The sequence below is a fragment of the Larus michahellis genome, chromosome 8, assembly GCF_964199755.1.
Source record: "Larus michahellis chromosome 8, bLarMic1.1, whole genome shotgun sequence".
NCBI lineage: Eukaryota > Metazoa > Chordata > Aves > Charadriiformes > Laridae > Larus > Larus michahellis.
This window is the reverse complement of record NC_133903.1, coordinates 25,432,227-25,456,062: the sequence shown is the minus strand read 5'-3', so window position 1 is coordinate 25,456,062 and position 23,836 is coordinate 25,432,227. Positions and strand designations below refer to the sequence as shown.

The 23,836-nt window shown below is 41.6% G+C and overlaps 1 protein-coding gene across 10 annotated transcripts in view; it reads right to left on the bottom strand.

The window, feature by feature from the left end:
- Positions 1-418: 418 nt before the first annotated feature.
- NTMT2 (N-terminal Xaa-Pro-Lys N-methyltransferase 2) overlaps positions 419-23,836 on the bottom strand; it is a 41,243-nt gene continuing 17,825 nt past the window's right edge. For 2 of the 10 annotated variants that reach the window (XM_074597086.1, XM_074597087.1), the window contains 5 exons: positions 18,594-18,861; positions 16,570-16,745; positions 10,442-10,691; positions 6,994-7,802; positions 3,217-5,206 (listed from right to left, as the gene is read on the bottom strand). In XM_074597086.1, coding sequence (XP_074453187.1) covers positions 7,456-7,802; positions 10,442-10,691; positions 16,570-16,745; positions 18,594-18,753 — 933 coding nt within the window. In that variant the 5' untranslated portion in view covers positions 18,754-18,861 and the 3' untranslated portion in view covers positions 3,217-5,206; positions 6,994-7,455. The other 8 variants (XM_074597092.1, XM_074597088.1, XM_074597095.1 and 5 more) reach the window with 6 other exon arrangements.

Genomic DNA, 23,836 nt, shown 5'->3' with positions numbered 1-23,836 from the left:
AGTGGTGGAAGTCACAGGTAACTCCTGAGGTCTGTTTATTTTATGGGTTGGATTTTTAAGAGTTTGCCAATGGTACCCTGATTTTAGGAGAAACCACTTGTTTATTTAGCAGTGCACACATGTACTGATCCATAAATAAGGCTAGTGTATTATTTAATAAGACCCAGTAGAGGGTCAGCCCTGGCTTATTGTTAAACTGATCAATCCAGAGTGCAAAAAGCACCCCTTAGGAAACTCATCGTGTCCATCTGGGGGAGGTACAAGTCAAACATCAGTATAATTTTGTACTCCACTGAGGAGTATCCATGCTCATACCTTCTGAAAGGAAAATGCTAAAAGGTCCAAGATGGAGTAATTCCCAACTGCCTTCACTTTGGTCCTCAGTGGAGGCTTTCAGAGTTGTAAGATTTTTACAGCTGGGGCTGCAGATCTGAGTTGCACATCTATGGGAGAAAGAATAGATTTGAATGCACTGAAAACTGGTCTCACAGCGGGGTCCATGAATTCCCACACATTTGAGATGGAATTCATCTCACCTCACTTGAACACCTAAGAACGACTTGTGTAAACCTAAGAGAGTCCTGTAGGCTCCTTCTGCAGTTGAGTATATGGGATAACCATTGCGGGAGGGAAGAAGCTTTCTGGGCAGAGCTGATCTCTCCCCAGTGACAGTCATGGGAAGTCTTGACAATTACCTTAACCTCAGACAAGTGTCTCTTAGATGTCCAAATTAGGTGAGATGCATCTCACACCTGGTGTGCCCTATGATTACGTGCAGCCATAAAGAAGGGAGCCACAAGGTCATTACCTCATTTTAGCTGATCCTACAAAAGTCCTTACAAAATCCTCGCATGACTGAGAGGCAACTTAATTCAAAGAGGCTAGGGCAGATCCGCCTGAGTTTTACAAGTGAGACATGCCAGGTGTCACCCAAGGGATCCTGCCATGGAGTCCTGGAATGGAGCCAGGTTGAGCAGATGACATCCAGTGCTGATCCAGCAATAGTTGCCCTGGCAAACGGTGTTGGATCATTCCTTTGTGTGGCTGGGGATCCACATTACATAGCAGCCCCTGTTTCACTGCAGCAGATGTCTTGTGACAAGCAGGCAAGCCACACATATTCCAAGGACTGCAGGTCACTTTGGCTAATAGAAACTGCGTATATACTATGTGTATGTGTATAGATCTGTAAAACTTTTAATGGTGTGTGTACACACACAGAGAAATCTTCCAAACAAAGATTGTGAAGCTAGATCTGTGATTTTTGACTTTCTGATGATGCTGTATGTTTGTTATTCTGTTACTGGAGGAGCGTGGGAGGGTTGCCACACTGGAGTATGGTCTCAGCAGCAGTGGCAGCAGGAACTGAAGCTGCTCCCAGCAGCATCAGGCTGCGTGTGCACAGAGGGCTGCTCAGAAGTTGTTGCGTACCACTTTGTAGAGGCTTGACAGCACTTCGGGCATGTGTGCCATTGTTTGGGAATCTCTGATACAGGTCTGGAAGAGACAGTCTCTGAATCAGGGCATTGTCAGAGGTTAGGGAGAAGGGAACAATCAAGCATAATGTACCTACAAATCAGTTCAAGTCACTGTAAAGTGGTGCAGTTCAACGGAGCTTTCAGAAGGACTTTGCTATTGCTTGGATCTGTAATACTTCTATCCAGAATGGGATGAATGCATGGGCCTGCCATGACTGTCTCCTGCATGGGCCAGTTTTTCTCCACTGACTGTAAAGAGAGCCTAGACAATTATCTTAGATGAGACATCTATATTTAGGTGTCTCAAATCAAGTGAGATTATTTGTACCTAAGATGCCTACATCTCCCTGAGGGGTTTTCAAAGACATGCTGATGCTAAACTTTGATTGAATTGGCCAAACGCTTTTGAAATCCCTCTAGATGCATACCTTCACTGACAGGCACTTAAATGCATTCAGATCTGGTCTCCTAGATAATTCTGGAAATGTAGTCTTGTGTGAAGCTGAGCCAAATCTTCAGAGACTTACAGGCATCCAAAGACACCAATACGTATCTGCTAAGCCACAGTGCACGTAAAAGACTTCTGCATCTTCAAATGCCTCTAAAAATGTTATAGTCTCAGAAGCCTGAAGATACCACAACAGGTTGAAATGCCTGCAAATTCAACATTTTTGTAAGAGAGATACAGGGAAGAGAGACCTTCCACCAGTTTTCAGTCTTTATTTTTGCTGCAGACATACATCAGGTTGTTCTTCCAATGCTTTGAAAGGAACAGAAGCTGTTTATGTTCGTAAGCACAATGTTCAGCCTGAGCCCTCTCTTTGCAGGACATATCAGGTTGGCCTAATAAGCAGGCTAATCACAACCACGCTGTTTCAATCTGCGGGAAGCATAACCAGAATAAGTTTATGCCTGCCTGCAAAACACTCTGTAGTTCCTGTAGTGGCCTGATTTGTGGAGGTGCTGATCACTCCCAGCTACCACTTAGGTAAAGCTGTAATGTGGCCCAGATCACCCATCTATGCCTCAGTTTCCTTATCCCAAACACACTGATAATGCATACTGCAAGGTCTAGGGTTGTATACTGTCATAAAAATATTGTTATTTATGGTGATGATGAGAACGTGAGCTTTATTTGGTACAAAGGTCTGTGAGTGCCTACTTGACATCAACTGAAAGAGACAGGTATTAACCTGTATGTTTGAAATACAGCGTGTTGTTATTGCTCTTAGATAAACAGAATTACCTCCTCTTAAAATCAAAGGTAATCTGTTTTACTTCAGTGAGAGGTGGTGATGTCCACAGAGAACAAATCATTTTTGGCAAGTGGAGGAGGGATTTTCTTGGCAAGTTGGAAGAAGCATCAAAGGAAGAGAAGAGGGATGGGACGCAACACAACTGGTTTTAATCAGACATAACAGTCAAGTTCCTCTGGACAGGTCTGTGGTCTGATATTCCATTGTAAATGCTCTGGGGAGCTTGGATTAAGAGAATGGAAAAAAAAAGTGAATGGCATAAAGGTACTCAGGGCACTCAGTGGAATAACTGGCAAAGCTTTTGTCAGTTGGCATTATGCAGTGATATATTGCTCCCATTAATGTAGTGCCCTGGGACCACGACTTTGATTTTTAATGGGTGTTTGGTTATCAAATTCCCCATGCCTTTTTCTGGTTTCGACAGTCACAGCTCCTCAGGACACGCTGCACTTCTGTTTGACATTAACGACGATAATACTGGATTGGTTATAACAAGGATGCACTTTTATTCCCACTGTCCAACCACCAGGGAGAGTGGATACTCTCTGAAATATCAAGCCAGTTCAGCTCTGAGGTGGTCTGAATTGCTCTGGAGGTGCCAGCTTCTTCTTCTTGCCTGTCAAAGAGCCTAAAGTGGCTGCTGCCTAGACCAGGCACACGGCAAGCTGCCTGAATGGATGGTCTACGTCTGGAGAAAAAGGGTTTGGGCAAATACTTCTTGACAGGACTGTTCCTCTTGAAATGACTGTTTCCTCTGGAAATTGCTGACTCGTTTCACTGAATTTGGGGACAGGGAATGTACTGTATTCCGTAGGAAACTATCGTTTCACTTCAACTATTACAATATTATATCATGTATTATATTATCTCATATAACATGTCAGTTTAGACTAGATTGTATAAACATCCAAACAAGAAAGTCAAACTAAAAATATCTGATATGATCATTTCAGTATTTCTGAAACAAAATATTTTACAACATCCATTCAGTGGTATGTTTCAAAATGATGGCGCTCTCTTCCAATTAGGAATGAAAGGACATTTGTAATGTGTGTGTTGCTTTCAGAACATGAACAGCTTCAGCTTTGATGGTTGGTGGAGCTGCAGAGTTGGGACTGCTGTTCAGACTGCTGTAGTAACTGCTTCCTTACATTTTGTTTGGGTTGCAGTAGCATTTGGGGGCTACTCTCAGGGCTTGGGGATCCCTTTTGCAAGGAACCTCATATTCATATAATAAAGATAATACTTGGCCTCCAGTCACACAGAATAGAAGCACCGGACCTAATATGGGGAAACGAAGCATTGCCAAGAGCTTTAGTGGTGACATGGCAGAAGTGGGCTTTATTGCACTTTGGCTAAGTGTTTACTTGAGTAGTGGTTGCCTGGGAGAAACATCCAATTGAAGGACTAATTGGGAATTTCACTAATTACCCATCAGTGGTGAATGAGGGCTTGAGCTTGAAGGACCTTGAATGTTCTGTGAACCTTGCTTCAGCCAGAGTCTTGATCTTGGATTAAATTTCTGGTCGGGAACAAATTTTAAACGAGCACCAAACAAATGGGATTCAAACTCCCACTGCAATCTGATGAGCTAAAGACTTCTTTAAATGCATGGTTTAAGTAACCTGAAAGTTGAGGCAGAGCATCTGAGTTGATTAACCGGTCTTTGAACACCAAAGAGCAACTGATACATAGATGATTTCTAAGCAAGATCTTCTGTTTGAAATTTGTGATTCATTATTATTATTATTATATACTATGGTAAAGTCCAGAGAGCCCTGAACTTTTAAGCCAAGAACGGCCCTTACCCAAATTCACGAACACTTAAGGATGGCCTACACTGGTTGACTGGGAGTTCTTGAATTAAAATATACCTTGGAAAAGGAGGAAACCAAAATATTATTCAGTCTGCAGCAATCTCATGCATTTAAGCCCCTGGAGGGCTTGTGTTTCTTTACTCCTGAGGTTTATTATGTCACCAGAAAAGCGTTAATATTTTACTGTGGAAGCAACATAGCCATGAAACATTAATTTCCAGGAATGCGGGGAACATGACATATGGGGTTTCCTACTAAATTAAGATTTCACTCGTCTCAGTTCTCACATAGTTAAGGGAACCAATTTTCATTATGCGTTTATGTATATGTATTTCACTGATAACAATACCAGTCATTTATATTCTACCTTCCATCCTAAACTACGTTACATTCTATATCCATCTTGGAACGACGTCTTTCATTACTGAACTGCACCCACTCTGGTGTGTTAAGTGAACAGTTGATATATTCTGCCCTGTGAGATGTGGCAGCTGTTTAGATTTGTATAAAATTGTCTACTTCCCTATTTCCACAATGCCATTCTCTCACCATTATAGTGACCAACACCATTCAGATATGCCTGGCAGAGACATGATTGTACCAGGATCTCCAGCAGTCCCCAAGTATTCTGCACCATGGTAGACGTCTTCTTTGGCTGAAAGAAGAAAATGGTGAAGGACAAATTAATTGGTAATCCACATAAAGGTCGTTTAAATATTCTCCTGTTATTGCTAACCAGTGTTACTAACTATAGGCCAGATGCCTCTTTCCTGTAAAACAAATGACTGTGTTTCCTTCAGATATCTGCACATACTCATATGCACGCAAAGATCACACCAGCTTTTAGCAGCCTCGGCAGAATGAAAGCATTGTGGTGGCTTAAAGGGGGATACATTTCTGTAGGGGCTTAGTTCTGGGGACAATTCCAGAATCTAACTGTTCACCTAGGGTTTTTAACAATGTTATATACTAAATTTACGTCCATTACCAGTTGATTAAAATGGAAGAATTAGCCAAAACATTCCAGAAGCATCTGTGTCATGGGAATCATAGGCTTCTAGGTTATATGACACGCCAGAATATTCACCAAATCACCAGGGTTGTTTTCCTTAATGCTACAATTAGCGATGGCACATTAAGAGAACAATTACTGAATAAGATTTGACCGCAGGAAGCCCTCTGCCATAAATTGGAAATTCTCAACATATGCAACCATATTGCTAGAGAAGATGAGTTATACAATTAAAACCAAAACTGGAGATTCATTATCAAAGGATGGCAAAGTGTACTAAAATCCAGCTGAGAGGTTCCCTGATCTCGTTATCTTCAGGCTTCTATGTGAGTTAATCTAACACAGATGACAATATCTGACACAGATAATTGTGCCTACAGTCATGCGGAGGATGTTTTACAGAACGTCTTTCCATCACAACATGGAGGTTTGTCATAACGCAACCCTTTGAAAGGTCTGCTAAGTTTTGCCAGAATTTCATTTCAGGGGAATAAAACACGAAAAAAATTCTGATGGAGTCAGAACAGCCCATTGTAATGTTATCATTAATTTCTAAAATCTTGAACAAGCCCTATTTAATTTTTACTGCATTTAATAATATTCTAAGTGCAAATTATTTTAAAAGTCCGATTCAAAAGAAACATTTGATTTTGTCCGAATGAAAAATTTTAATCAACTTGGAAAACTCTGCGGTTGTGTGGTTTTCCTTCATAAAGAATTTCAAAATTCTCCCTTCTTGTCCTCATTCAGAATGAAGCAGAATTTCAAATTCTGAATTTTTTTGCAAAATGAACTTCTGTCCTCCCACAGCATTTTCTGCGCCTACATGAAGGATACAAGAAGCTTAATGTGTAATTTCGGTGAGGCTTAAGGAGATGGTATGTGTGTTAGTATTTTCAAATCCAGGCTTATACAGCTGCTGTTTGAATATAAATCATAGATGCTTTTGGGTTACGCTAACACCCTCTGCAGTTTAGTACAGTTCTTAATTAATACAATACTGTATTAGTTCTTCTTACAGTCTTACTATTAACACCCCATGAAATCCCATTAGCTCTGCATATGGTGCCAGACTTGTTCTGAATGTGGGAAAGAAAGAAATTTACAGTGGTATGAATAATAAAGAGAAGCTTTCAAGTGGTTTCCACTGTGAACATTTTGAAAAAATATTTTCCAGAATGTAATTTGCGGGGCAGTCTTTTCACAAAATTTCAATGCAAACATGCATATACTTGTCATCTAAGTTTTCCCCTGGAGTGTGAAAACCCTTACGCACCACTATTGTTCTGTGACAGAAACATCAGGAAGATAAAGTAGTTCCTAAAAATGGAAAATTAACCAGGTTGTCTTATTGTCCAAACTGACAAACACGGAAAAAAACACCCAAAACTGCATAGCTGATGCCAACAGATGGGTAAAACTTTCCTTACATTTTTCGTTTAAATATTTTAAAGTACAGATAGTGTATAGTCATGATAGTGATGACAGTCAAAATTTGGGTTGGTTTTCCAGAAGTTATTTGAATTTCCTGCTTCAGTGATCGGACAGATCGTTCTTGAATTCCAAGAAGATTTAAGTGCCATAGTAAAAAACGGGTTTATTTGTTAACACCTCGTACAGAACACTCCAAAATGTATTAGCCACTACAGAAACTTCAGACCTAATTATTTTCTATATTAGTTGAGTTTTGTCCAGTATTGACTCCTTAATGAAAGGGAGATCTGACAAGGAGCTGTTAGAAAGACTTTTAAAAATGGAGAGAATGATGAAGCAGGCAGGATTCAGAAGCAGACTATTCCCTGGAGAAGATGGCTCAATTGTAATTCCCCCTTGTTCCTTTAGGAGTTGCTGCCCTAGATTTGTAGTAGTAGCAGTGCATGGTTAGGAGGATTCTAGTCGATGCTTTTCTCCTTCCCAGTCCTGCGGTTCATCCATAGTCCAGTCTCTGCAGTCTCACTATGCAATCGGGAATGGCCAGGGCCTTTCTGCATGGCCAACATCCAGACAGGCACACACTGCTCAGGGAATCCCTCCTGCCTCTCCTCTTGTAGGATGGTGAGTCCACTCATTTCAATGAGGCTGTGGAGGATGTTCAGGTCTCGGATCACACTACTATCCAGACAATCCAGGGTACAGCCCTCCCTGGCTACATTGTCCTTGAGAATGATAACACCATTATCCTTCAAGCCATTCTGGCACCGGATGAGAAACTCCAGGAGATCTTTATCTGTCAGATATCCTACAGATGAAAAGACAGAAAATAGATCACTATTAACCATTCAAACAGACTCCCTCTGTACACATCAGAATGGTGCCTTGATCTGAGTCTCCATACCCTGTTTCTTGCAGGAGAAGTTCTAGTCCTGCCAGATTGAATTATGAAATCTTGGAAAATCAACGAGATCAGCAGTTACAAACTCAAATCAATATTTAGGATCCATATTAGTAGTAGCAACAGATGTGGACAGAAGTCAATGGGAATGGTGGAGAAAATACTGGGTGCTGAAGGGTTCTTTAATCTGGCGGTTAAAGTCATAATAAGAATCAGTGGCAGGAAGCTGGAGCCAAACAAATTCATATTGGAAATAAGTGACAACTGTTTAACAGTGTTAAGTAATTACCCATTTGAAACTACCAACAGAAGTGGTGTTTACCACCTCTTGAAGTCCTCAAATCAAGCATGGTTGAATTTCTCAAGATATGTTTTAACTGAACACAAACTACTGGCTCAGCACGAGGGCAAAGGAATGAATACGACAGCTTGTGATATGCAGTAGGTGAAACTAAATAATCTAACAGTCCCTTCTGTCTTTTAACGCTACACATCTCTATAACTTTGTGTGACATTATGTACCCATCGAAGGAGTTCTGGATCAAAGACCCAGTGAGGAATGCAAGACCTTCCAAACTGACAAATAAACTCTTTATATTACCCCATACTGTTGTGATTTTTGCATATACCACATATATTTAAAAATAGTGCTTTTTTCAAGATGTTATTGAGAATGTGTATTTTATCGTTCCTTCTCAAAGATCAGTACTTCTGTTACGTTGAGATCAGTAGTGCAGGGCTCAGAGAAGAGCAAAATGAGAACTCTCACATGTGAAACATCTAAAATGAATTAACAAGGACAGGTGGTCAGAAACGGAATGAAAAACTTGAAAAAAAAATCGTATTTTCTAGTCACAATATTTAGTTTTCTTGATGGAAGATTTAAACATTTATAAATGGAAGTTGTCATTTCAAAACCACATTTTGACACAGCATGTCAGGTTTCTTTATCCACCCCCGCAAAAAAAAGAAAAAAGTCCCAAAGCCTAAAGCTGAATACCTTTCAAGTTGAAGGAAAATGGTAATTTCTATATGAAACGTAAACTTGCATTTTTATTTTTTCATAAAATAACAGTCTGTGTTCGTATACTTATGCATACATAAGACAAATCAAGATTGCATTGGCAAGATTCATTGAAGCTTTTGAACACCTAATTTGGAACTTAATGTTCTCTGAACTTATCTTTTATCCTACTTCCATAAGAAAACAAGATCTTTATGGTGTTGCTCTCTATCAGGTAGCTCTGCCCTCGCTCCACCAAAAAAGCAGTGAGCTTGTTGGCATATTTCAGCCAAATTCAAGATAGGGGTAGAAGTCTGATTAATACTTAAGATCACTACATATTTAATTGAAATTGATGGAGGAAGGAGATTCAGATCTGTGTCTATGCTAAAGAAAAGGCATATGCTCCCTTCATTAGCAGCGACATAGCTGATCAGCACAGCCTCAGACAAGTCTTAGCTCATTCAGTCTCATGTTGTCTCGGATTTGCTTACAAGATGAGGCAGGGGCTACACTTACTGCAATGACTGGTTGTTCAAGAAAAGCAAAAATACAAAGGAAAATGATACTTTTCTGAAGCAATTTGCTTGTACAGCTATAAAGACCTATCCAAAGCAGCTCAGTTTCATTAGTTTTTAAGACTATGTGTAGAGGACAAATAAGCGTTCCTGAATAAAACCATCTCCTGTGCTACTCTCTCTACCTTTATCTTTCTTTTTGCCTAGCAAGAAACTGTCTCTGGGGTTTTGGGGAGAAGGAGTTGTTCAGGCCTCTTGTGCTTTAGAATAATGACTTCTGACAGCTGAAGCCGCACCACGGACACTTAGGTTCACAGATTAGGAGAAAATCTTCTTTCTGGAAGGACAGTTAGGCACCTCAGCAGGTTTTCTAGAAAAAATTAAGATTTTTTTTTGGGTGAGGAACATAGCCCACATTATTTGATCACCAGTCTGCTGCTCTTAATGCTGCAGGTCATTCACTGGGGTGGCTGCAGGAGAAGAATCAGATATCTCTTATATGAGGGGGCACTGTGGGACATAGCTAAGTGAACCTGTTTGATAATCACCAGTGCACGTGTAAGACATGATCTGGTTTATAGGTATTGGTGATTTCACTATGGCTTTTTTCACATTGTTTCCTGAAATACCCCCAAGTCTTGATAATCATCAGATTCAGATATCCCTACTCCCAGGTGAGGACAATGCTGTGTATCTGTCTGCAGTACTGGCAATGAAGAAGGAGGATCCCTGCTCAAGAAAACCCATATATGAGGCCTACTCCTCAGCTGCACCTTAGCATGCAGGCTACTCTCCAAGAACATGTAACTTCCTCCAGTACATGACCTGAAAAAAACCAACTTGATTTGTACCCAGAGTGCATGTGGCTGAGGAGAACTCTCAGAAGTCTCTTCTGAGATTTTAGGAAGCAGTCCCAAAGATTTGAGAACCTCCTTTTACAGCTGCACCATTCTTTTAACATAAACTTTAGCATAGGCTGTATAATTCTCTGAGATGCCAGGCTGGATGAATCATGCTGAACTAACCTGAAACCCACTGAATCCAGATGACATCATATCTCTGTGGAGCTGGAGTAAATTCCTGGAGGCTTTTGCAATAATACATCTCTACTCTGTCCTCCTTGCCCTGCAGGTAGTTCGGGACCTCAGCCAGGAAATTCTCCATCATATCCACCAGTTCCACGCTCTTGAAAACTGGTAACAGGACGTGCTTGCTGATACGACCTATCCCAGAGCCACAGTCCAGGGCGCGGTTGGTGCCAGCTTTCCCCACCCCCTGTGGGATGCAAGAAAATAATTTGAAATCTGAAAAATATCACCTGAAAGATCACAGCAACTGCGTTACCCACTTTAGGCTTCAGTCTACCAAGCCTAGTGTCTTATTGGTGCAGGGCTGTTGCAAGATTGATAAGAACTTGGGACAGTACCAATACAGCTTTGGGTACCTATGTGTGAGCCCAGCTGGGCTGCTATGCTCCCAGGTTGCTCTTGATGGGACTTCCTTATTGCAGCCCTGCATTTATTGCTGTACAATAAGTTTTTGCTTGATATAAGAAGAGACATTATCTTTCACAAGCTCCTCGCTTTCTCAGAAGATCCACTGGTCCTTGTAAAGTCCTTGCAATTTCATCTGTCAAATATTCATACCTCACAGCCAACTATGTGGCTAGATAAGCGTCTGAGCCCTGTAAATACCTAACAAAAAAGTAAGCGTATACCAAATACTGCATGCAAAAAGTAACTTCTGCAGCACAAAACTCCCAAGGTGTCCATGGACATCTCTGCAGATATACACAGCGTAGAATCATAGAATGGTTTAGGTTGGAAGGGACCTTAAAGATCACCCAGTTCCAACCCCCTGCCCTGGGCAGGGACACCTCCCACCAGACCAGGCTGCTCAAAGCCCCATCCAGCCTGGCCTTGAACACCTCCAGGGATGGGGCAGCCACAGCTTCTCTGGGCAACCTGTTCCAGTGCCTCACCACCCTCATAGTGAAAAATTTCTTCCTAATATCTAATCTAAATCTCCCCTCTTTCAGTTTAAAACCATTACCCCTTGTCCTATCGCTCCACTCCCTGATCAAGAGTCCCTCCCCATCTTTCCTGTAGGCTCCCTTTAGATTAGAGTGCATCCTTGGGATCAGGGTGCAGTTTTCAAAACAAGCTGTGTTTCAACAAGGATCTTGGAGTTGTAGGTAACTTAGGACAACTTGAAGAGTTTGGACTGGAGCATATACAGAATTTCTTTCTTAGGCATAGAGACAAGAAAGATGATTGAGTGGATTTTGCTTAACTGATCTTTTTTTCTTCATAAATATCATCTCTGGACAGAGATCAGACATGAAAAAATGTGGAACAAAGGCTATGTCTATGAGAAAATAATGAGTCACTGTAAAAGGAGCTTTATAATGAAAGCTGTATTTCACCCCTAAAGCTTCCATTCTAGCTATAAAAAGGCTCTTAAGAGCCTACTGCTGCTCTGTAAAACAGAAATTTTAAGTCTGTACATGCACTGACTGTGGGATTGCAGCTCCCCTGGCCAAAGTTATCTGTTGAACAAACATATTAAAAGCAAATGTAAACACCTTTTCCCTGTCCCCTGGAACTGAGTGTTGAAGTGAAAGCTATGGGCCACAGTCCCTGCTGCAACTTCACTGCTCTTAAAGGAAATAAGCCCAGGAAGAGTCTTGCTCTTCCTGCTTATTGGGAGACCCCCTCTGTAATGACCACGCATAAATCACATAACTCACCGCTTTTTTTGGCCTTGCTTCAGTGGGTAATTCAGCAGATTATTAAGGTCAAAGGACAGTACTGTCAATGACATGACTATGAATAGCCCGGCTGAGCATCTGGTTACACAGAGTAACTGTAGAAAGAGCACAAGGACCTCAAAGGCTCTCACTAGTCTCCAGGGCTGCTGGTCACAATTTGTATACCTAGGAAGATTAATCTCCTGATGTGTGCAAGAGTCCACAGGCCTTCAACCCTATTGGACTCTGGAGACTACCTGTTTGTAGTTAGCCAGAAAATGTGAGACATTCTTCATTCCCAGGCTGCACTTAGGAGCTGGTGGCTTTTACTGAGAACCAGGCTAAACTGTAATACTGAGGTCATGAAAGGAGAAGGAACTGTATCTTGGATCTTTACAAGGTGGATTTCCATATTGTTTGCTGGCAGATACAAACAGGCCTACACTGATGTGCTTAAGTAAAAATCTTTGAGAAAGCTGGTGAGAAAACCAGGATGATTTACCAAAACAATAACAGAATTCAGCAAAAAGCCATATAACTTCTTTGACGTTTGTGCTTCAGAGAACCTATAGTCACAGTACCTCACTTAAACCGGGGAATTCATCTCCCATGATGTGTCACAGAAAAGACCTCTGATGACACATCTCCATTTGCCATCGAGAAGAAGGAAAGGGAACAATCGTGGGAGACGAAGCTTGATCCCAGACTTCACTGAAAGGGAGCAAGAGCATCAGGCAGTCAGTTGAGAAGCCCTTTGAAGCACCACGGCTCCATTTGTAATGAAAATGTTGACATAATTCCATGTTCAGCTAATATATTTTCAGTTTGGAAGTGCTCAGAGCTTTGACAGGGTATTAACATTTTCTTTGGAAGGCAATCATTTTCCCAAAAGCCTAATTGAGTTGAAATTCAGACTCCTTATTTAAAAAAATAGTGTAAAGGGAAATTTTAAGCCAAAACAGGCTTCAGAATTTAAGAGTGACTGCTCCCCTGATTACCTGCTTCCCACTACTCTGAATCACTATCATTTAGGGCACATACACACCCAAAAATTCTTCTGTAAATCTAAATAGGGCACTCACAAATTTCCTTAGGGACAAAAGAGCTGTGGAATATGTTCCTGATGCTACTTCAGGTCTTGGAAGGGCAAGAAGGCAGTGTAGATATGTAGGATGAAAAAGAAACCAGAGTCCAAGAAACAGAAAAAAAAAATATCACAGTGGATTTCTTTCTAAATTAAAAACAAAAAAATAAAAATCACATTTCCAACAACGTCTCTTCCATCCCCTTGATCAAACAGGAGAAGAATCACTTTGGAGAAGCTTTTCACTCAGCAAGTAACCAATCAGGCAGGTGAACTGAGGGCAAGAAAGGGAGAAAGGGTCTACGGCAGAAAGGGAGCTATAAAGTTAATATAATCTTGGTCTGTATTATTTCACACACCTAAAGCTCACAACTGCTCCTGAATTAATGACTTCTTTGTTTTCTTTATTTCCTTTTTTTACACATTACGTCCGGATTAGGCACTTGAAAACACAGTGTCTATGTGGACATCAAGGCTTTAACTGGCATTAATGCATTGCCATAAATATGCAGTGTTAGAGCTCTGCTGATAACCCTTCAAGTATGACTGTACCTAAGACAGACTATAGCTTGTCTGTACAGCACTGTTGGCTCAAGTAATGTTGCTTTTGGTTTGAGTTCTGCCCACACACACATAAAACCTCTTAACTTGAGCACAGTGGCACTTTTAACTCAGTTTTGACTCGCCTGGGAAGGAGGCAGGCTAAAATACAAGTGAAGTCCTTAGTCTTTTCTGTAATTCCTTCCATGTGCCCAGGCAAGATAAATTCTCCAACGGTAAAGAAATCTGTAGCTCAGTTTACAGTGGTGCTAAGAATCATGCTAAGAAATGCCATACATGAAGGTATGCAACATCAGTCATGTAAGGGAAATGTCACTGTGTGGCATTTCCACACCAGCCAAACTAACTCAGGAGGGGTAATTCGAGTGGAACTGGGCAACTGTTTTTTAAGAAGCACTAGTTTTGCCAGAAAATAAAGTTTTGGAAGAATAAAACTCTCTGTGAAATTGATATTTCAAATTTAGAGAATAGTTATAGCCAAAAAACATGGGAAAGAATGTTGAAAATGTCAAGATACTTTTTTTTCACGACTTTCAAGGAAAAAAATATAACTTGTCAACTTTTCATTTCTAAACAGCATCTTTTTTTTGGAACTGACTTGAACTCTTGAAAACAAAGGGGAAAGTTTTTCAGAGTAAAACAGGGTAAAACAATAAAAAATTTAAATGAAGTACGTTCAGCTGATCTGAAACTAATTTTTCTAATTTCTGATTTTGTTAAACTTCTCTTTAAAAAAGAAATTATAGTTTATATTAGGGTGAAGCAAATTGCTTTTTTCTGTCTTGATCACCTTATTGGAAAAAAAAATTACTCATAGAGCCATAAACTTGTGAAGACTTAACTCAAATTAGCTTTACAATAAAGTTACAGAAAGCCAGTAAATATCTGTATCTGGTTAAGTAGGATTCAAATTGCAGTAGTAAGAATGGAAAATAAACCATAAGTAACATAACCAATTGACGGTATCTCAACAGGGGACAGGCTTTAACCAACTAAATCAGAATCAGCAAAACGTGCAGATTCCTTTCTGTTCCTTTTTTATTTTTCCTGTTTGATCTTGTCCATTCAGAGTATCCTTTCTAACCCTGGCTAATAATAGGAGTAGGAACACTGCTCTGGAGTATTTTGTATCTGTCATCACACCTGATGCATTGGGTATGATTTCTCTTTGGCATGTGAAACTCCGCTACAGACTGTACTTCTTTCCTTTTCAGGTCTTGGAGATGAGAAAGTGTAACAGTGTGATATAAAACTGCCGTTCAGGAAACTGAATCTATGATGTCTAGGAAGCGTGAAATCTTTCCCTGAGTACACGCTTATGCACTACTCGAATTCCACCAATGTCCTTCAAACAAGACTTATGTAAAATTTATGGAACATGCCTTGAGCTGGCTCTAGACTTATAAATTGCATTTAATTTTTTTCTGAAAATGCCATTTTACCACCAGGTTCAGCTGCTTTGATGAATTTCATTTGTATTTTCTTATTTTGTGTTTGTAGAAAGCCTGATACAGCAAGGCTTTGAAATGTGAAGCCTTTTTGCATTTGCATTAATACAAAGGACTGTTAATAAAAGAAATGTAGCTGTTCACTTGTGTTTTGCCAGCTCAGTGCTCCAAAAGCCTCGCTCTGTCAGGTACAGCAAACTTTGCCATCAATTGCCCTTCACTGCTATAAGGATTTCTATCTGTTGTTAAGCCACACTCATTTTCCATCCCAATCCATTTAAACTGCCCTTTTTTTATACACAACATCTACTGAACTTTTTTTTCCATAGTAGATCATTAATACTACAAAAAGGCCACCTGGCTATTCCAAATTTGTACACTTGAGCAGAAAATGAAAGATCTATGGTAGCATTATATAGAACTAGACATTTTGTGAGCAGGAGAACTTAAGAAATTTGTTTTTCTGTAGCTTTGTAGGTTCTTTAGCATCTAATACTGTTGTTGAGCTAATTTAGTGGGCTTTTCCCCTGGGAAGACGGAAGGGCGGTCAGAAAACCATCAGGCAACACTTTTAAAGATTTGCAGATTCCCACAGACACATTTAGCCATCAACAGGATTTTTTGAAACCTAAGTGCCAAAGTGATATTGCTATTGTAGGTGCTTTTAAAACACCACTTGGCATCTCTTTGCGTCTCAGGTCAAAACAGACTTTTGAAGATGTTTACAGACCTTTAGAAATCTGCCTGCAAAGGTCCCCAGTGACACTTGAATGTTCAAGAAAAAATGGTTACGAGTAGCTTATTCTATATATTCCTAATGTTTGGGGCGGGGGGGAGGAGGAGGAGGGCTGGGTTTTGTTGCAGCATTCTCAGAACTATCTATAAATAAGCAAAACAGAAACTTGGCATTTAGTCTCAGCTACTTTCCCAAATGGACTGCAGGAATTTGCACAGACAAATCTCCCACTGAAGCCAGCAAGGATTTTATCACGAAAGGTCCCAGACTTGTATTGAGAATTAATCTCCCACCCAAACACAGCTATAAGAACTCCTTGCACAATCCTCTTTGCAGCTTTGGAGCATAAGAAAAGGGTGCAAACCAGGGAAATAATGACATAAGGCCAGGCAAAATGTGTATTCACAATGACACAGAATACACTACTAGACCCAATGACAGTCAGTTATGACCCGTAACTGCGTATCAAATATGACATATGGTGCCATTTAAAATATATGTGACCAGGTGCCGTGCATGTCATTTATGACACATCACCACTGTTTTTTTGCAGAAGATGGGATTAAATGACTCACCCCAACAAACTTCCTGAGAAACTCCCTGGAGGATTCAATGTCTGTATTGGAGAGCTCAATGTAGTCTCCCATCATGCCCTCTTCTGTGGCTGGCACCTCCCGGTAGAAGTGTTTGGCCCTGGCGTAGAACTGCATCTCCCCATTGATAACTTGACTTGTCAAAGCGTAAAGTTTCACTGCAAGCAGATAAATCACTATTTTATTCTTAATGACAGATACTTCTGGTTTAGTTTATTGCTCTGGAGGCATGACCCCAGATCTATAAAATTAAGTTGAGCCTTCAAATCACCAAACCTCTTTCTCTAAAGCAAAGATGGAAGGTAAGGTGTTGGATTTAATTCTGCAAGACCCTGAAGTGGGACAGCCCCCTTTGGGTAAATTCAGTGCCTCCCAGGCTCAGACATTGGTTTTGCTGTCACACTATGTCTTCACATCAGTGAAAAATAATTTCAAGTTTGAAGTGAACATGCATGCCAAAGAGAACAAGGGGTTCGATTTGCTCCCAGAAAAGCTATGGGCGGCACTTATTGCTATGCAGGGTCATAATTTCCACTATCACAAAGCTAACCGTTTTGCAGATTTCCATATATGCTTTCTAGCCATTGACAGCTGCATGGAGAGTGCACCAAGAAGAGAGTGGATGAATGAGGCACTTGCCCTGGTTTATTTTTAGAGATACTATACAGTCTGTGGCACTGCCAGTAAGCTGAACCACAGAGCAGATGGCAGTCTCAGGTCTAAATGAGTATACTGGAGGGGGCGGGGGGAGACAATTTAGAAGAGACAGTCCTAAATTGTCATCTGTCAGAGATCAAGGGGCAAGATAATCAGTGGGTGATATACTGGAAAGTTCCTGTGTGCCAGAAGCTTGGTTGTTTCTTTTCCTTGCTTGGCTATTTTGCTGGTAATATACAGCAATCATAAGTCTGAATCTGTTTTATTAAAACTTGTGAACTTTGCTGGGTAAAGGGCTATTTTCCTCTATTCTTTAAAAAACTGAGGTCTATCCTCCGCATCCTATGTTTTTCTATACTTGATGTGCATCAGCATATCAAAAGTAATTATGTTTTACAGCTCAAAAGTTTGGATGGAGGCAGGCCATAAGCAGTTTGCTTGGAAACCAGTACCTCTTACTATCTCATGCCCACATACAGGTGTCCGGGCACGTTCCTTTGTGTCCGACACACAGCTGTTGCCAGACAGACCTTCCAAGGAAAACACAACTACAAGCCTGTCTATGAAAACTAAGCAATAAGGAGGGATGGAGTCACGCTGGGAACAAATCTTTGCGAGCACCACCTTGCAGCGTGAGACCAGCTCTGCTGCAGATTCCCAGCCTGCTCATGGAACTGGAAATGAGCCGGCAGCAAAACATCTTTTGGGTTAATAACAATGGAAAGGGAGAGCTCCCTGCCAGCTGCGTACACAGAAGGACCAGGGAGCAGTACTTTGTCACCGCATCTTTAAACATCCATGGGAGCACTGCTGGTCGCTCTAGGAAGGGTCTGAACAGGCCATGCCTTGCTTATGCCGGCTGGGGAACAAGCCCTCCTCACAGAGGATGAGAGCTAGGCCAGAGGCCCTGAATATGAGCCTGGAATGTATTTATTGAGGGCAAGCAAGCTCAGCAGGGAATGATAAGTGTGTGCCTGCCCATCCTCAGCAGGAGAATGACATTTTGGAGGCAAATGAGGGGGGGACAAAGGAAGTAGGATGAGGAATAATTACCACCAAGGACCACTCGGAACAGAATAGTGCTATTGGGTTACACATAAGCAGCATGCCTGGCATATCCTTCATCCAACAAAAGCAGCATTACCAGCCCCTCTTGTCATCACCTGCTTAAGTCAACTGCCGAACGGATACTATTAAAGCTTTAATCCATTACACATTTATGTTATGCCTGAGAAATTTATACCACGAGAAGCACTGAGCCCAGCAAGGGTCAAACCTGGGAGTTTTACACACTCCACTGATTATATTCACATACTCAGAAGAAAACATTTAGCTGAAGAAGTTAATACCAAGGGGGCAGCAGCCAATCCCCAGCATAACTTGGCCAGGGTGGCTTCCAGAGTCTGGGAAAAAGACTCCATCGGTGGCTGTGATTCCTCCAGTAAGTGATGTCCATCTTCCTCCAGGAGTGGCACCATCTTGTTTTCTCTGTGTCTTTTTTTTCTCCATTCCAGATGCCGGCCTGTCTGGTGAACAGAACTGAATCCCTGCACGTTGGCTTTGCAAGATCTTCCATATAAGAGTCCAGCGATGATTTCTAGGGCTTGTTCAATGGACCTATCAAGGGACAGTGATTTAGCCCTTTCTGCTAGACTGAAGAGAAAGGCATTTACAGGCTGTTTGCACACTAGGACAGGGTGCTGCAGGCAGCTGGCAGCATGAACAACAGATATTCAGAGTCCTTCTACTCCAAACACGAGCCTGACCCGAGGCAACACATGGGGATGATACGCTGTGCAGAATATCAGATCTGTAGCATGTGCTCTCAGATTTCTCACTCAAAACCAGTGTCAGGCTCACAGAATGCCTGCCAGGACTTGCATGCATACACCAGCTGACTGGGCTCCTCCCGGGCCAGCTGGGGCCCCAGAGCCCTGCCTTACGTGCTGTCATCCGAGACCGGCTCTAGTCTCAGCATCCATAGGGTTTTCTCTACCCATCAAATTTTGTAAAGATCTTTTAATGCAAGTCTCCCACCTGAGGGCATGCAAGGATACTGGCTTAAGTAAAGGGTGGCACTGTACCCCAAGTCTTCTGTGGACCCCCAGAGTCTCACTCATGCAGCATGCAGATCTGTGCAGATGATTTCCACCTCTTGCTCCCTCAATGTTACTCCTCCCTCTCATAAATTTGCAACGCTGCCAACTCTCCCAATGCACAACCCAATTTTCCTGACTCAGCCAGTCAGTCCCAACTCTGATCTGCCTCGCAGCTGTGCCTGGCATGCAGGCTCCAGCAGCAGGACCAGAGAGAGAGGGAGGTTTGCCAGCTTGCAGGAATCTACCCTAAAAGAGAAGTGCGAGGAGGCACACATGTCCTTGGTGGCAGTTAGTATTGCAGCTCTGCTCCAGTGTGCCTCCTTCTCATCACAGGACTTGTCTAGCCAGAGGCATCTCCCTTTCCATGAGCCATGTGGGACTATCTCATGCATCAGGAAATTAAATACTTGTTACAGATACACAGCCTGATTTCAATGAACTTTGTAAAGTAGGGCACAGGCAGGACAGGATGATGGAGGCTGCAAGTCTCTCAGAGACTGGGCGCAGGAAGAGCAGCTTTCTCTCACAGACAAGGTTTTCAGTGTTAAGGCAGGTGACTTGTAAGATTTAAGGTTAGAAATGCATTTCTAGTAAAGTAAGAAGAAACTTTTTTCATGGCGCACTTGGTCTCTCAGCCTAATCTGCTGGCAAGTCCTCTGAGTGGAGATGGCTAAACCAAACCCACTGCAAAAGCAGGCTGAGAGCAGGAACTGTCTCCCTAAAAGTCACTCCACAGACATGAGATGTTAATTTTCAGTCGCTGCAAGCACAGTCTGGATGCAGAGTGTTGATCTACAGCTGAATGCCAACCCCTGGTCTAGACAGAGGGTATCTACCTAAGCCCTTTTGCCCTGCAAAGTCCAAAACATTATCTCTAATATTTTCTTATGGATCAGTTCAAAATTTTGTTTTCTAGTGCATCTTATCTAAATCTCTAGAGAAATGGACTGCTTAATACGTAAACCAGGGTGCAATCACTACCTGCAGTAGACTGTCTTACAGTTCTTGGTTGCAGGGTTTACTTGGCTAAATTTCCCTGGCAGAAGTAAATGTTGCAACTAATTTTTTGAAGTTTTTATTTGTGAACATTATTTTGTGGCTGCAACTGCTTTCTGCAAGATATTGAACTAATTCCAGTTTGGCTAAGCATTCCATTTTAAATGCAACATCTGCTTTGTGCATCAGTTGAAAAATAGTTATCTGAGTATAGGGTAGAATTCACCTCTCCATTGTGGCCTGAGAACCATTTAAATTCTGTTTTATAGAAGATGAACATCAGCCCACCCCCAAAGCAAATTTTACTTACAGACACGTGCCTCACACATGGGAATATCTGTCTCTATGGACTGATCATCTAAGTTTTCCACTGCAGACCACACCCCACTGGCACCGAGTCCCACAGCCCGTGTAAACACATGCATAATTTCCAGCATCTGAGCAGCTCTATTAAAGTCCACTGGGCTTAAGGGCATTCACACACATTTAAGTACATTGTTGGATCAGGGCCTAAAGTTACTCATGTCTTTTATTTATAAATGTTACCCTGTTCTGTAAAAGTGACATATTTCTCTTAACAGGCTGTGATACCAGATACGCTCAGCTCCTAAGCAAGCATGCCTAAAAGCGCTGCACCACTGAACCTAGCAATGGAGTGGGAGGAGCATGGAGTTAGCATAGCTTGAAGCAAGCTTTCTACCTTGCTGACCCTGGGCAGCACCGCAAGTTTCAATGTGAGGCTTGATTTCAGTGTTATTATTCATGTTTAGGGTTAAGCACACAACTTAACTGCTAGGTCACAGTCTTAGTGTTGCTTTAGTCGTTTAATACTGTTTACACAGAGATATCTGGATCTAGTCTTGAAGCTTGAGAAGTTCAGTTCATTTCTGCTTGGTTCCACTCTGAACTGAACTGGAAAATGTCATTCTGCAGAGATATTCAGACCCACCACATTCTCGCCTCTCCACCACAGAGAGCACTGGATCACAGGATAATCCAGACTGGAAGGGACCTAAGGAGGTCTCTAGTCCAAACTTCTGCTCAAAGCAGGGATAGACATGAGGTCAGATGAGGTTCATCAGGACTTTATTCAACTTGGTTTTGAAAGCCTCCAGTAATGGAGAACTGTAGACCTCCCTGGGCAACCTGTTCCAATGCCTGACTGTCCTCAGGGGGAAAGAGTTTTTCTGTATAGCCAGTCTGAAATTTTGTTTCCATTTACGTCACTGTCTCCTGTCCTCCTGCCTCACACCACTGTGCAGAGCTCAGCTCCATCTTCTTCATGATCTTGCAGGTACTGGCAGGCTGATATTTGGTATCCCTGAAGCTGTCTCTTCTGGCTGAACATGTCCCATTCCCTTAGCCTCTCTCCACAGGGTATGTGCTCCAGTTCCCTCACCATCTTGGAGCTCATCCAACTCACTCCATGTCATTTCCTGCATTGGGAGTTCAAGACTCCATGCATATCGTCTAAAGACTGCTGCATAAAAAGGAATAATCACTTCCCTCGATCAACTAGCTATGCTTTTGTCAATACAGCCCAGGATACTGTTGGCCTTTGCTTCCAGGACACACTGCTGGTTCATGTTCCATTGCTGTCTACCAAAACCTTATCAGCAGGGCTGCTCTCCAGCCAGCTACTACCCAGCCCGTGTTGCTGTTGCCAAAGGTTCTTTTTTTCCAAGTGCAGGACTTGGCATTTACCTTTGAATTTCAGTGAATGTGAATTTCACTAGGTTCCCACTGTCTCTTTCTTCCAGCCTATTTAGGTACCTCTGGATGGCAGTCCTGACCTAGAAATTGTGGACAAGTCCTGCCAGTTGACTGCAATCTGCAAATGTGATGAGCAAGCAGTCCTTCACCTCCTCCAGGTTATTGATAAAGATATTAAACAGGATAGGTCCCAGGACAGACCTTTGCGGTACCTCCAGTGACCTCAAGATTTGACCACAACTTTCTGAGCCCAATCACCCAACCACGTTTTACCCATCCGATTGTCCACCCATCCAGACCATGACATCCTAGCATCCTGTGAAATTTCTTGGATGTGTATTCAGAGCGCCCAAGCTACCCCACATTACCTGGCCTTATGTACACTTTTACTCCATGACAATAACCGTGGAGTAACAGACATACTGCATCTTCACATGAAGGCTGGACTCACAGTATCTTTTCCACAGAGTCAAATTAATTTGGATATGCTGCCAATAAGCTGGAACACTTTTTAGTGAAGTTTTAATGATTCAGGTCATGAAAAACCTAGCAGAGGGGATCTTTAGTCTGACAGGAACAATTTATGAAGCTTGTTGGCTAGCAATGGAAGTTCAAATAAAATTCAGACAAGAAATAAAATACAGTTTTACAAGAGTGAAGCAATTAGGCCCGCAAACAGCTTAATGATGGACTGATGGATTCTCAGTCATTTGCAGCCCTTAAACCAAGGTATTTTTGTCTTCATAAATATATACTGCGACCCAGTCATAAGTTACAAACATGATGCAGGAACTTTTATGTGAAATTCTAAGCTAGATGTTCATAATGGTACCCCCTAGCCTTAAAATAATCTATTAGTACTTACACTAATAGTTACATTGTAGGAAGTCCAGATCAGTTTCTAATACGTTATTTTTCAAAACAAATGAAAGAATAACATTTTCGTAGACTTCTTGAGATTACAGCAACCCATAATTGACTTTCCTTCCTTTCTATCTTTCCTTCCTTTCCATCGTACACAGCTAACTACCACTAGGGGTAGTATTATTTATCTTCCATGTTTCATTTTAAATGGCTGCAAATATTGCTGTATGTAAAAAGCCACATCAAAATACTAAAATAACACGGAAATGCTTTTTCTCTTTATAGGACTCATGAATTCTACCATCTCGAGCAGTTCTCTGTGGAGTCTGTATAGTTTCACACAATCAGGTAAAATAATCTACTCGTCTAAATGGATCTTTCAATTAGGAAGAAGCTCTCAAGAATTCACTGTGAAGAGCACATCCTTTCCATCTCCAAGACGTACAATTCTCAGATTGAGTGGAGGCTGAATAATTCTGCTTAAAAACTGCCATGCTAACATAATACAGACTCAGGTGAAATCTACTTTTTGGCTATAGTCTCCTGGGGAAATTTTGGTTCTTATTCAGGGTCAAATTTTCATAAGAAATGCACATGCATTTTCTGCAGCTAAAAAAATGTCTTGGCATCCTGTACCTGAGGCTTTCGCTGAAATTTAGCTATAAACAAACATTTTAGAAGCATTCTTCTCCCAGATAACAAACAGCCTGCCGCAGAGATCTGGATTACAGAGACCGTTTAAAAAAATTTTAAAATCGTTACCTTTCAAGCACTTGTCCAAAACAATACATATGACAAGGCCAAGGACACACTGAATGACAACAAAACAAGGTATCAGGCAACAGAAAGTAAGGCCTGTCAGCTCTGCTAGTTTTGCATTTGTCCTTCTGAATTCCCAACAGGTCAATTAATGTTTTACC